The following is a 12,944-nucleotide window of genomic DNA, read 5'->3' as shown; positions in this document are numbered from 1 at the left end:
CTGCTCCCACCTAGTTAAAGCGCACATATTTCTGTAATATTAAGTTAAAATAACTACTTATTTTACATAAGAATAAATTAAATTGTTATTTTCAAATTGCATGAACAAAATAAACCCAAAAACCTAGAAATTGTAGTTTATTCAACTCTTGGAGGTTTGACAAAAGTAATAAAAGTTAACACAACTTACTACTTTAAGTTTACCTTTCACAAAGTTGTTTGTTTGGGTTCAAAATCTAAAATGCGTTATAATTATTTGACATAAAGAGTAGAAGATACTAGACAACTAAATTCAGATGAAATATTTTACAGTGTATAGTAGGTAAAATAAAGAAAATCAACAGTGAAGGACACTTCTGTACAGAACATACCAATAACATTCATGATGCAACAAACCAATTAAATTTTTTGCATAAAAAAACCTGAATTGGGTTTTTTTAATGCAAAAAAACACACTTTTAGATGGCTTTTAAATCCAATTTCAATGTCCTGTGTATTAATTCGTATTAACCTATGTGCAATTTTCTAGCAAGTGGAGGCCTTATCTTGGAAACCATTAAAAACTAGACCTGTTTAGTACTTTACTCAGATTATTGTAATAAACTTTACATTTGGCACACTAATGGATGCCTGTGCACTCTAAAGAGAACATTCATATGTTTATATTTTCTTTAAAAAAAAAAACAGCTTGTCTTACCATGAAGTAAAGTTGATATAAACTAAAGGTGGGCTTTCCACACTTTGCATTATTGTGTTTCCACCTATAAAACAGTATTTCTCAAGGGAGAGTAACTTAAAATGGTTTTGAAATGGTTTAAAACCCTTTATAGATTTATGAACAGCAGCAACTGCTTACTTCAGGTCATTTCTTTAGTTTTTTTCTGCACTATTTTAAAACAACTACATGCTCCAGTCCAAAGTCGCTCAAATGCTGGTCATCAGTTTACCAGATGCAGCTGATTGTCAGCTTTTCACACACTGCTTAGAGGCTATGTCTATTTTTCCATGTTTTGAATGTTACTTGTTGTCACAGACAGTAGCAAACAGAAACCTTCATGCCCAGAATTCTTGTTCACTGTTGTTCAGGATGAATGATTGCTGCAAAGTTAAGGAACTTGATTCAATCAACTTAGTTTACTTGGAGTATTTTTACCAGTTGACTATATTATTAAAATGGAATGTTTGAAATTAAATTCCACAGAGTAGGTCTTCAAATAAATCCATCTGTGAAGTACCTTGAGAAATCTTCTGATGTAATTGCCATGATGTAAAAGAAAAAACAACAACAAAAAACTCAATTCAATATTAAGGTTGGTGTAATTTAGCCTTGACAGGCTTGATTGCTGTATTTGAGTCTGGGTTTTTTATGGCTTTTAATATTTTAAAGCATTGAGCACCAGGCCATTTAGAACCATGTTATATTTCTATTTATTGCTGGGTTGATGCAAACATCCGTGCCTAAGGTTGTTTGCATCCTTAGGCAGGAGTGTTGACTAACCTCAGAATAACCAAATCTTCCTAGCGGTATAAATATGATTGAGTGATTGATTGATTGATTGTTTGATTTCACTGTACCGGGTTTAGATCCCTCAGGAACAGAACCATTGAAGATGGTGTGTGTGAACTCTGGTCTGTTATCGTTCTGGTCGATGACGTTGATGACGATGTCAATGGGATTCTCCACTTGGTTGCCATTCAGATCCACAGCATGGGCTCGTAACTACATGAAAAAAAAAACACACAACAAGCAAGGTCATGCAAAACACTGGAAATTCCCCCAGGCGCTGCATTCTTTTGTTTTGAAAGACAATCCTCCTTGAAAGATGATACTCTTATAGTACATATAAATGCAGCTCCACAAGGTTATGTGTGTGACAGGCTACCACTATCACTGTTCCCCTTTAATCTCTTTGGACTGGTGCCACCAAAACTGTCTCTTCATCAATGTAGGCTAAACCAAGGAGCTGGTGGAAGATTTCACCAGGCAGAGAGTCAGACTCACCTCACTGACACCGGTGGACATCCAGGGAGTGGACACTGAGTGAGTGGACTGTAATTGGTACCTGGGTGTTTACCTGAACAATGAACTAAACTGGATTCAGAACTATAGCTATGTTTATGTGCACAAAATTCCTTAATAAGATTGAAATGTATTTGGATTAAATATTGTTCAATTGTCTTATATTACAAAGTTAGTGCTAGTGTCATTGTGAATGCTTTGATGAACACAGTAACAAAAGTTCTCAACCCTGTTCAGATGCCATTTCTAATCTTTCTTCATTTTTAATGTGGCATGTACTGTTATATTAAAACATCAGGACAGACATCCCAAAACATATTGAATGTTTTACTGAGTGTCATTTCATATTTTACCATTTAAAAAGAAAGTGACAGATGTCTCAGGAAAGCTCGCCCTGCTCCTCACTTTCAGCAGAGATAGGAGAGCATTGAAATGCGAAGCTCATAGCTGGCACACAGGTTCTTTTCCTGGAATGCTGTAATTGATTTATGCCAAACACGCCTTCTGTCCTGATGCATAAAACAATTATCATCTGTTCATAAAGCATTGTTTTTGTCCGTGTTTACCCTAGCAAATATCATATTTGTTTTTGAAAACTTAGTTTTTCTCTTTGCACACCCTCAATTAAAGTTAAACTTGAGCAGTGTTTTTCTCATTCCAGAGGCATGGACTGTTGTATCAACAGTAGCCAGTAGCTCTAGGTTTTAACATGTATATTCAGGTGGAACCTGCTGCAGCGGCCAGACCTGGACATGTTGGCAGTCTATATGAATGTCCTACACTTATAGTTTTTTTAATAGTTTTTTTGTAGCTGAATGGCTTATTTCAAGATTGGAAAGGTTAAAACACCAACCTGCACAAGATTTCAACAGCACAAGTCTCTTGCAAAATGTACTGTAACAATGTCCTGATTAGGACATGTGTATTTGATGCGATATACCTGTGTATGATTTTAGCCTTTTAACTTGGAATAAATGTGGGCATGTCCAAGTCCTTCTCACCTGAAATAGTATTTTGAATTCCATCTTACAGAAAATATTCGACCTGTATCTTTCATTCATATTACTAACATGAATGCCATGGCAAAACCAGGAACAAGTCTCCCCGGGGAAGTTTTGAGTTATTCAAATGGATTCTATGGATTCTATATGATAAAAAAAGATATGACCATTAAAATGTTCTCAGCAAACAATCTTACCTCAAAGTTTCAAAAGAATTATCTCCAAACATGATGAACTAGCTGAGGGATTTAACAAAGGCTATTCATGTCCAATATTTTTGCATAAACCCCACCCATGCTGCAGTGAAATACAGTTCAAACAAAAGGTATATAAAAAAATAAATAAATAAAAAATCTGTAAAGGAGGGGACATGTCAGATGTTCACACATTTCAACTAAATACTGCACTGATTCATCTTCAGCATTCCATCTTTGGAAATCAGCATGTAACATCTTGGTAACACTATACCTTAGGAATGTATCAGACTATAGATGAGTGTCAGTTCTCCACTCTCTCTGCAGGTGACCCTACAGATGTGGTTTTGCACTACTCTAGCTCGGTCATCTCAAAATCCTTTTTTCTACTGAACCAATTATTTTGTAGATTATGATATGTTATATAACTCTGTTTGTGGGGAGGATTTGTCTAATGTCTGCCTCTGAGATATCTTTCTAAATATACAGCCTAAGAGAATTAGTAAAACAACATTCAGCTTCATGACAGCTGTGAGAAAAATACTGGCCTCCATGATATATCTGTTTAGCATAATATTTTCAAAGATGCTGAAACTATTAATTGATTGGCCTTGATCAGTCATTCCCTAACAAGGAATGTAGCATCAGCACAAGGTGCTCAAAGAGGCAAAACCTTCCTCATGAATAAACATGTAGGCCAATCTCTGCTCTGAGCACTGACAACTACATCCAGTCACATGAATATTCATCACATGGCTTAAATGCAAATTACCCTGCTGTGACTCCAGATTTTCAATCCCCAGTGTGATCCGTGTGCACATTCCAACAGATAAGGTTAGGCTCTGCTCTGTAAGCTGTTGGATATTAAATATAGTGAGAAAAACAAAGTCCTTATTTAGAGCAAATTTAAGAGAAAATAAAGAAGTAGATGATGACGCCACAAAGCCGGAGTGTGTGGTTGAGAAGATCAGGAGCAGATCTGTCAGTATGTATGGTGTTTCTGGATTGGCTGCATTGCAAATGCCAGCCAACAGAATGCCAGATACCATTGTGCTTAGGAATTTTAGCTTCTCAAGATGCATTATCTTTCTAGTAATTTTGATCTGCTCTAAGAAATAAAAAATCTATGAATACATAAGTTTTCTGTGAATGATTTAGAATTCCATTTTATGGAAAATTCATTGAATAAGTGTCTCCACAAATACTGAACCATAAATAAGCTGGGAGTCCACCAGCCTGGTAAAAACCAGCCCTTTGTTCAGATGGTCTGACCTCAGATACTGAAAATCGATTGTTTGCTTGAGGTATGAACTCTGTTGAAGTTTGAACCAAACTGACTTATTTTTCCCATTCAGAAATGTTTGGCTGTGATGTACAGTGGGGAGAACAAGTATTTGATACACTGTTGATTTTTCAGGTTTTCCCACTTGCAAAGCTTGAAGAAGACTAATTTTTATCATAGGTACTCTTCAACTGTGAGTGATAGAATCTAAAACAAAAATCCAGAAAAATACAATGTATAATTTTTAAATAATTAATTGGGGCCTGCCCATAGCAATGCATAAGGAGAGCAGTAGTCACTGCCTCCATGCATTACATGGCAGGCACCTATTGTTCTACACCCAATAGAATGTCTCTTTATTGGGGCCTGCCCATAGCAATGCATAAGGAGAGCAGTGACTGACTTGCGAAGCACCTATTGTTCTACACCCAATAGAATGTCTCTTTATTTATATATTATTTATTATTCTTCCGTTACCGTTAATGCGGCTCGTACCGCTGCGAGCCCACCCATAAAAGTGGTATCAAAACGTGCGGCTCGAACCCGGCATTGGAGCTATTACTTTTGGTGGGATTTGGAGTTACCATGGTGTGATGGACCGAGTTAAAAATAGGAGTCACAGGACATATTAGAAAATAGGGTTTTCTTTTATTTTAACCCAAAAAATTACAAACACCAAGATACACTGAGCTCATAAAAGAGGTCAAAAAAACAAAACTGAACTCAGGCAAAAATGTAAACAAACCAGCTGCACAAACAAACATAACTGACCTAACAAAGAAATGACACACAGGGGTTTAAATACTGGCTGATCAGACCAATTAAGACACAATAGGGGTAACTAAACAAAATACAATTACAAACAACATAAAACAAATAACAGTACAGCTAAGTTTGACTAAACTAAAGACCTAAATGAAAATCAAAATTAATAAACTTTAAATACTAATATTTACTTAAATACAAACTTATCTAAACAAAAGAAACTACAAATTCCCTCTGCCAGCAGGAACTAGTGGTTCAGTCCAATCAGCATTTCAGCCTGCTGAGCCCTGGCCCCCATCCTTTGTCTGGCACTCCAAGGCAGGCAAGTACCAATGGGAAAACAAACGGAGTTAATCTTAAGTAAACAAAATTACCTTTAAGTTGACATAAATACATATGTTAACTAAATGTGCGCGCTAACAAATAGAACAAATGTATCCAAATCAACTAATAAATGTTTTTATTGAAACTAAAGTGCCATGGATTTGGCCATCACACACTCCCCCACTTCCTTGTCTTCACTCTGGCACCGAGAAAGGTAATCAGCAGTGGTGTTGTCTTTGCCGGGGATGTAGTGAACTTTAAACCGAAATGGCTGCATAGCAAGATACCATCTGGTAATTCTCCCATTAGTGTCCTTCATTCTTTCTAGCCACTGAAGGGCTCTATGATCAGTCTGAAGTGTGAATTCTCTTCCAAGCAAATAATATTTAAATGAGTCAAGGGCCCATTTAATAGCCAAGGCTTCCTTCTCCACAGTTGCATATCGTCTCTCTCTTGGCTGTAACTTGCGACTGATGTAGGCAACTGGATGTTGGTCCTCTGGTGGTCCCTGTAAAAGCACTGCCCCAAGACCCCTTTCAGAAGCATCAGTCTGCAACAAAAAGTCTTTTGTAAAATCTGGTGCGTGCAAAACTGGATTTTTACTCAGGGATTGGCTAATGTCCTTAAAAGCTGCAATGGCATCTGCTGTCCACTGAATTTTGGTGGGACTTCTGGAACCTGTCTTGTCTGTTAGGGGCGCTGCTCTAGCTGAGAAATTAGGTATGAATCTGTGGTAGAATGCAGCCATGCCTAGAAAAGATCGTAGCTGTTTCCTAGTTTGTGGAAGCGGACAGGATGCTATTGCATTAACTTTGTCAACCTGAGGTTTAAAAGTACCACCTCCAATGGTGAACCCAAGGTACTGTATTTCTGTCCTAGCAAGCGCACACTTTGCTGGATTGATGGTAAGGCCTGCAGAACGCAGCCGATCCAGGACCTCCTTTAGATGGTCAACATGCTCTTCCCAAGTTCCACTGAAAACCACAACATCATCAAGGTATGCACAGGTAAATGCTGAGAGCCCACAGAGTACCTGATCCATTAGTCTTTGAAATGTTGCTGGGGCCCCATGCAGACCAAATGGCAGGACTGTGAACTCGAACAATCCCCAAGGGGTGCGGAATGCTGTCAGCTCCTGGGATTGTTTGGTGAGAGGCACCTGCCAGTAGCCTTTAGACAAATCAATAGTTGTTAAATATCTTGCTTTCCCCAGGTGTTCAATGAGGTCATCAATACGTGGCATCGGGTAAGAGTCAAATTTTGATATGGAATTGAGGTACCTGAAGTCAATGCAAAATCTTATTTTGCCATCCTTTTTCGGAACCAAAACCACTGGGTTGCACCACTCACTTGTTGAAGCTTGAATGATTCCTAATGACAGCATGAGGTCCATCTCCTCCTTCAGCTCCACCCGAAAGCGTTCTGGTATCCTGTAACTCATACGCTTTATAACAGCATCCGATTTTAGAACAATGCTGTGCTCCACCAGAGTGGTGCGGCCTGGGCACTCTTGAAATATGTCAGAAGTAATAAGAGGTGTTACCTGAGACTGTTGCTCACTGGTGAGATGGCTTAGGTCCAAAACAGAGGATGTTACTGAAGGCAAATAATCATTGACTTCTTCCTCCTCATCCACTCTGTGAATAAGCAACACTTCTGTTTCATTCTCCTTCCGTGGAACCCACTCTTTGAGAAGATTAACATGGAGCACTCGACTCCCTCTGTGGAAACCTGGTGTGGAGACTTGGTAGGTAGTAGGTCCAATTTTCCTCAGTATTTCAAAGGGTCCCTGCCACTTTGCAAGCAACTTACTGTCAGAAGTTGGCAACATAACTAAAACCTTCTGACCAGGAACAAAACTTCTGTGGCGAGCTTTTTTATCAAACCAAACCTTTTGGTGTTTCTGTGCAGTTTCCATGTGACTCTGAGCCAACTCACTCATCTGCTGCAGTTTATCCCTCATATGGAGAACAAATGAGATAATATTAACAGGATCTTTACTTTGATCTCCATCCCATACATCTCTCAGCAGGGTCAGAGGGCCCCTCACATCATGGCCATAAAGGAGCTCAAATGGGGAGAAACCTGTGGAAGCCTGAGGAACCTCCCTATAAGCAAAAAGGAGGTATGGCAGCCACTGATCCCAGTCAGAGCCTGTATCGTTAACAAACTTACGAAGCATTTGTTTGAGGGTTTGGTTAAAACGCTCCGTCAGGCCATCCGTCTGTGGGTGGTATGGTGTTGTCCTCATGCTCCTGATGCCCAACAGCTTATAGACCTGTTTCAACAGTGTGGACATAAAGTTAGTGCCTTGATCAGTTAAAATCTCCTGTGGAAATCCAACCCTTGAGAAAAGTTGAATCAGTGAAGAAGCCACATGTTTTGCTTTAACAGTCTTTAATGGAAAAACTTCAGGATATCTGGTCGCATAGTCCACCAGCATAAAGCGATTTCCAGATTTACTTTTTTCCACCGGGCCAACTATATCCATCCCAAGACGTAGAAAAGGTGTGCCAATGATGGGGAGGGGTTGAAGTGGTGCTTTGGTGGGGACTCTAATTGAGGTTTTCTGACACTCGGGGCAGCTTCTGCAAAATAGAGCAACATCTGATCTCAAACCAGGCCAGAAAAAGTACCGTGTAATGCGAGCAGTGGTCTTATACTTCCCAAGGTGGCCAGCCCAGGGAATAGAGTGTCCTAAAGTCAGCACTGTCTCACGAGCCTTCTTAGGGACAACTAACTGCTTAAACTGGCCATGTTGATGGTATAAAATGCCATCTTGCAGTATATACGGCTCTTTGTTTGTGTCAGATCCTACAGAGGCCTCCCTCCTAGCCTTCAGCAACAGGACAGACAAAGTTGGATCGTTCTGCTGCATTTCTCTGATGTTTGTGGGTATTGAAAGACCCAGTGGCATATCTGGAGCCACTTCAACTGAAGTCTCACCCAGTGCATGTTGAAATTTCTCACGCCTTCTTTGACTGCGTGGCTTCCGAGATTTCCCAGGTTCTGTCTGCAATTCAGCATTGAAAAAAGGTAAAGCACTGAGTGTAGCAAAATGCTCATCTTGATTTTTAGCTTGGGCCCTGGTTACAGCCACATTACAGCTCTGCACATCCCTCAACAAATCATAAATAATAGGCAGATCCTCCCCAAGAACTACAGGATAGGGTAGGTTATCAGCTACCCCAACCTTCAACAAATAGGGAGCCCCCTGCACCTCAATAAACATATCAGCAGTGGGGTATGATTTATCATCACCATGTACACAGCAAACTGATATTGTTTCAGAAGGGCATATACAATTAGTTGGTACATGGTTCTTGTGCACTAGAGTCTGTGTGCTGCCAGTATCTATTAAAGCATTCATTTCATGTCCATCAATCTTCACTAGAATGGTTTTATTTGACTGCTTTATTTCAGTTTTAGTCTCCATATTCTGATGAGGCACAAAACACATTTGAGTTAGCTTACTTTGATTCTTGGGGCACATGGGCTTGGTGTGACCTTCTTGTCCACAGAGGTAACACACTGGTGGTCTTTTTCCTGTCTTAGAAGACTGATTTTCTCTTAAAAAAGGCTTACCCACACTCACTGCTAACTTTTGATGGGGCTGAGAGGGTTGTAACCGACGTGAGTCTTTGGCAGCTCTCCATGCACTGTTGCTCCATGGCTGACTCCTACCTCTGGCAGCTACAAACACATCCGCCAGAGTAGCAGCTTCTGCAGCAGACTTAGGATCGTGCTCCTTGATCCAGACCTGAAGCTCAGGACACAACATTCTCAAAAATTGTTCCAGCATAATCAGTTCACCAACTTGCTTCACAGTTTTGTCTTTAGGCTGAATCCACTTCTCATAAAGTTCTTTGAGTCTTGAATACAATTCTTTTGGATTCTCATCAAGACTATCAAGGCAGCGAAATCTTTGTCGGTAAGTTTCTGGATTTATGTCATATTTTTGTAAAATGGCAGCTTTTACCTTTTCATATTCCAGGGAATCATCCACATCCATGTTAACATAGGCACTGCGAGCCTTACCCGTCAGAAGAGGAATGAGTTGAAAAATCCAGTCTGACTTTGGCCAACGATAAGCAACTGCAATTCTCTCAAAAGTGGTCAGAAAGTGTTCAACATCATCTTCAACAGTTAATTTTTCCAATTTAGGATGATGAATGTGCACAGACTGACCTATTGAGCTGGAAGCTGAATCCAAATCCTCAGGTTGAGATGTTGCTTGAATCTGATGATCAGCTTGATTTTCAACAGGCTGTGGATCAGTTAATGTGGGCTCAGGGGCTGGGGCTGTCCTGGCATGCACTTCTATCTGCAAAAGCCGAAACTGGTGTTGCAAATACTTGAAGCGCTGTTCTTGTTGTGCAGAAACCTCTCTCTGCTTTTTCTCCCGAACTTCCTGTTGTCCCATGAACGCCTGAAGAATTCCAGCAATATCATGTAGAGTTGGCTCTCTGGTCTCATCATGCTCAGTGTCTCCAGCTGCTGCTGAAGCTCCTCCTTCAATTTCCTCCCTCTCTGACTGTTGGGAAGCCTCTTTGGTCTCAACTTTGTTTCCTTTTCTTGGACGCACACCATTCTGCATGGCTCAAAAAACTTGTTGGAGGGGGTAGAAAAATATTACTCACAAGAACAAAAAGAGAGAAAAAAAAAAAATCCTGTCTCCTCAATTCAAAATCCTCCCTTCTGACACCACATGTGATGGACCGAGTTAAAAATAGGAGGAGTCACAGGACATATTAGAAAATAGGGTTTTCTTTTATTTTAACCCAAAAAATTACAAACACCAAGATACACTGAGCTCATAAAAGAGGTCAAAAAAACAAAACTGAACTCAGGCAAAAATGTAAACAAACCAGCTGCACAAACAAACATAACTGACCTAACAAAGAAATGACACACAGGGGTTTAAATACTGGCTGATCAGACCAATTAAGACACAATAGGGGTAACTAAACAAAATACAATTACAAACAACATAAAACAAATAACAGTACAGCTAAGTTTGACTAAACTAAAGACCTAAATGAAAATCAAAATTAATAAACTTTAAATACTAATATTTACTTAAATACAAACTTATCTAAACAAAAGAAACTACAAATTCCCTCTGCCAGCAGGAACTAGTGGTTCAGTCCAATCAGCATTTCAGCCTGCTGAGCCCTGGCCCCCATCCTTTGTCTGGCACTCCAAGGCAGGCAAGTACCAATGGGAAAACAAACGGAGTTAATCTTAAGTAAACAAAATTACCTTTAAGTTGACATAAATACATATGTTAACTAAATGTGCGCGCTAACAAATAGAACAAATGTATCCAAATCAACTAATAAATGTTTTTATTGAAACTAAAGTGTTGTTGTGTTTGTATGAAAAAAAAAATAAACTGTGCATAAAAAGAGTTACCGAAAGAGGGTGGCCATGGATTTGGCCATCACAATGGCGACGTAAAAAGCAAAAAACGACCCCAAAATCACTAACGAGCTCACCAGGTGAAATCTCGTCGTCAAGGGGACGAAGCAACCTCTAAATCTTAAAAATACCCTATTTTTGAGGATTTTCTGTGTCGTCATAACTTCATGTAGAAACGCCATTCAAACTTCATTTTGTAGATACGTCCGTGATCTCTTTTAAAGTGAAGACAGCACGTTAATATGTATTATGGTTTGTCCACAACTTCTTTCTAAGCGACCCAAAGTTTTTGATTTTTGGAAAAATCAGAGTGTGAAGGCCGCTCCGCTAGAGTGAGAGTCAGAGTGACATTTTGACCCCAAATCATTTTTTAACTCGCCCTCACGCTCACAAATATTGCATGATTGGTATCAAACTTGGTCATGACATTGATACGCGTGCCTGCTCCGGTCAAATGTTTTAAAAAATTATCTAGCGCTTACAGTTTTCTCTCCAGGTGCTTCAGAGCAAAGTCATGCGCCAGGGTAGCAGACAGATCTCACTGATTCACTTCCATGTATTTCTGATAAATTTCAGACCTTGGCACACACTTTTTTTATCTCATCGCTGTTAATACTGTGAGTGAGGTAGAGATATGAATGGCGGGACTATGTGAGACGACAAATAGCCGTCTCATATGCTTCAAACGGTTTTCGAATATGTATTACGGTTCCCGAACGGGAAACAGTTTTTTGCAATGCTTTTTTAGTCAAACTGGCTGGCTCAAACAGAGAATTGTCTCCCCTGGATGTCTCACTCACAGCTGGCAGAGGATTATTTACCATGGCAACGGAACCCAGAGCAGGGAGAGCTGCTTAGGACTACAAATACGCATCACTGTAGTTCTAACTAGTAGTTCAGTTAAAACAGAGGAGGACTGAGCTGGCCTTTACAACTACTTGCTGCTATGGGCTGTATATAACTCATTTAACCCTGTCACTGTTACACATGGGATGAGTCTAGCCCTTTGAAATGAAGCTTACTGAAAATTTCAAAATAAAAGCCCTTGAGAAATTTTACATCAGGTCATTGCTTTTTTGAGCGTTATATGACTGATTTAATCCAATGACTGTTACACATGGGATGACTTTGACCCTTTCAAATGAAGCTTAACAAAAATTTCAAAATAAAAGCCTTGGGAATTTTTACATCATGTAATTGCTCTTTTTGGCTTTATGTGACTGGTTTATCCAAAGCACTCTTAGACACTGGATTAGTGTGGGCATTTAATATGAAGCTTACTGCAAATTTCAAAATAAAAGCCTCAATATGCCCCTCTGGACAGTGCACCGCCGCAGGCGGTGCAATGATATCATTCTGCATTATCTGTTTCTCTCAGGTTAGGGAACTGCCTAACCTGAGAGGCATTACCATTAGCCATTTAGCTTAAATAAGCTATTAGCTATTTTTTTGACTTATTAGCCATGTTTAGTATACTTAATGGTGTAAGTCAAGTATAGACAACATGCTAGTGAGCTGATTATCATGCTGAATCGTGCATGTCCATGTTAGTCAACATTCTTGTGATTCTCCACATGGTTCTTTGGAAGTTTTTAAGCTTAGCATTGATGCTAATTGTTAGCATCAGAACGCTGGGTCCAAACCGACGGGCACACTTTGGCAGGCCCCAGTTAAATTTCTTCAGGAATTTTCTAGTTGGGGCCTGCCCATAGCAATGCATAAGGAGAGCAGTGACTGACTTGCGAAGCAAGTCAGTCACTATCCATGCATTGCACCTATTGTTCTCCACCCAATCGAATGTTTCTTTATTCTTATTGGGGCCTGCCCATAGCAATGCATAAGGAGAGCAGTGACTGACTTGCGACAAGTCAGTCACTGCCATGCATTACATGGCAGGCACCTATTGTTCTACACCCAATAGAATGTTTCTTTAATCGT

At 39.7% G+C, this 12,944-nt stretch overlaps 1 protein-coding gene across 1 annotated transcript in view; it reads right to left on the bottom strand.

Annotated features, from left to right (window-relative positions):
• LOC122838841 (cadherin-2-like) overlaps positions 1–12,944 on the bottom strand; it is a 94,512-nt gene that overhangs the window by 29,589 nt on the left and 51,979 nt on the right. The window contains exon 6 of the mRNA XM_044129834.1: positions 1,575–1,719. Within this exon, the coding sequence (XP_043985769.1) occupies positions 1,575–1,719 (145 nt within the window). The remainder of the gene's footprint in view (positions 1–1,574; positions 1,720–12,944) is intronic.

This window comes from Gambusia affinis, linkage group LG10, assembly GCF_019740435.1.
Source record: "Gambusia affinis linkage group LG10, SWU_Gaff_1.0, whole genome shotgun sequence".
Lineage (NCBI taxonomy): Eukaryota > Metazoa > Chordata > Actinopteri > Cyprinodontiformes > Poeciliidae > Gambusia > Gambusia affinis.
This window is presented reverse-complemented; position numbering and strand designations above follow the sequence as displayed.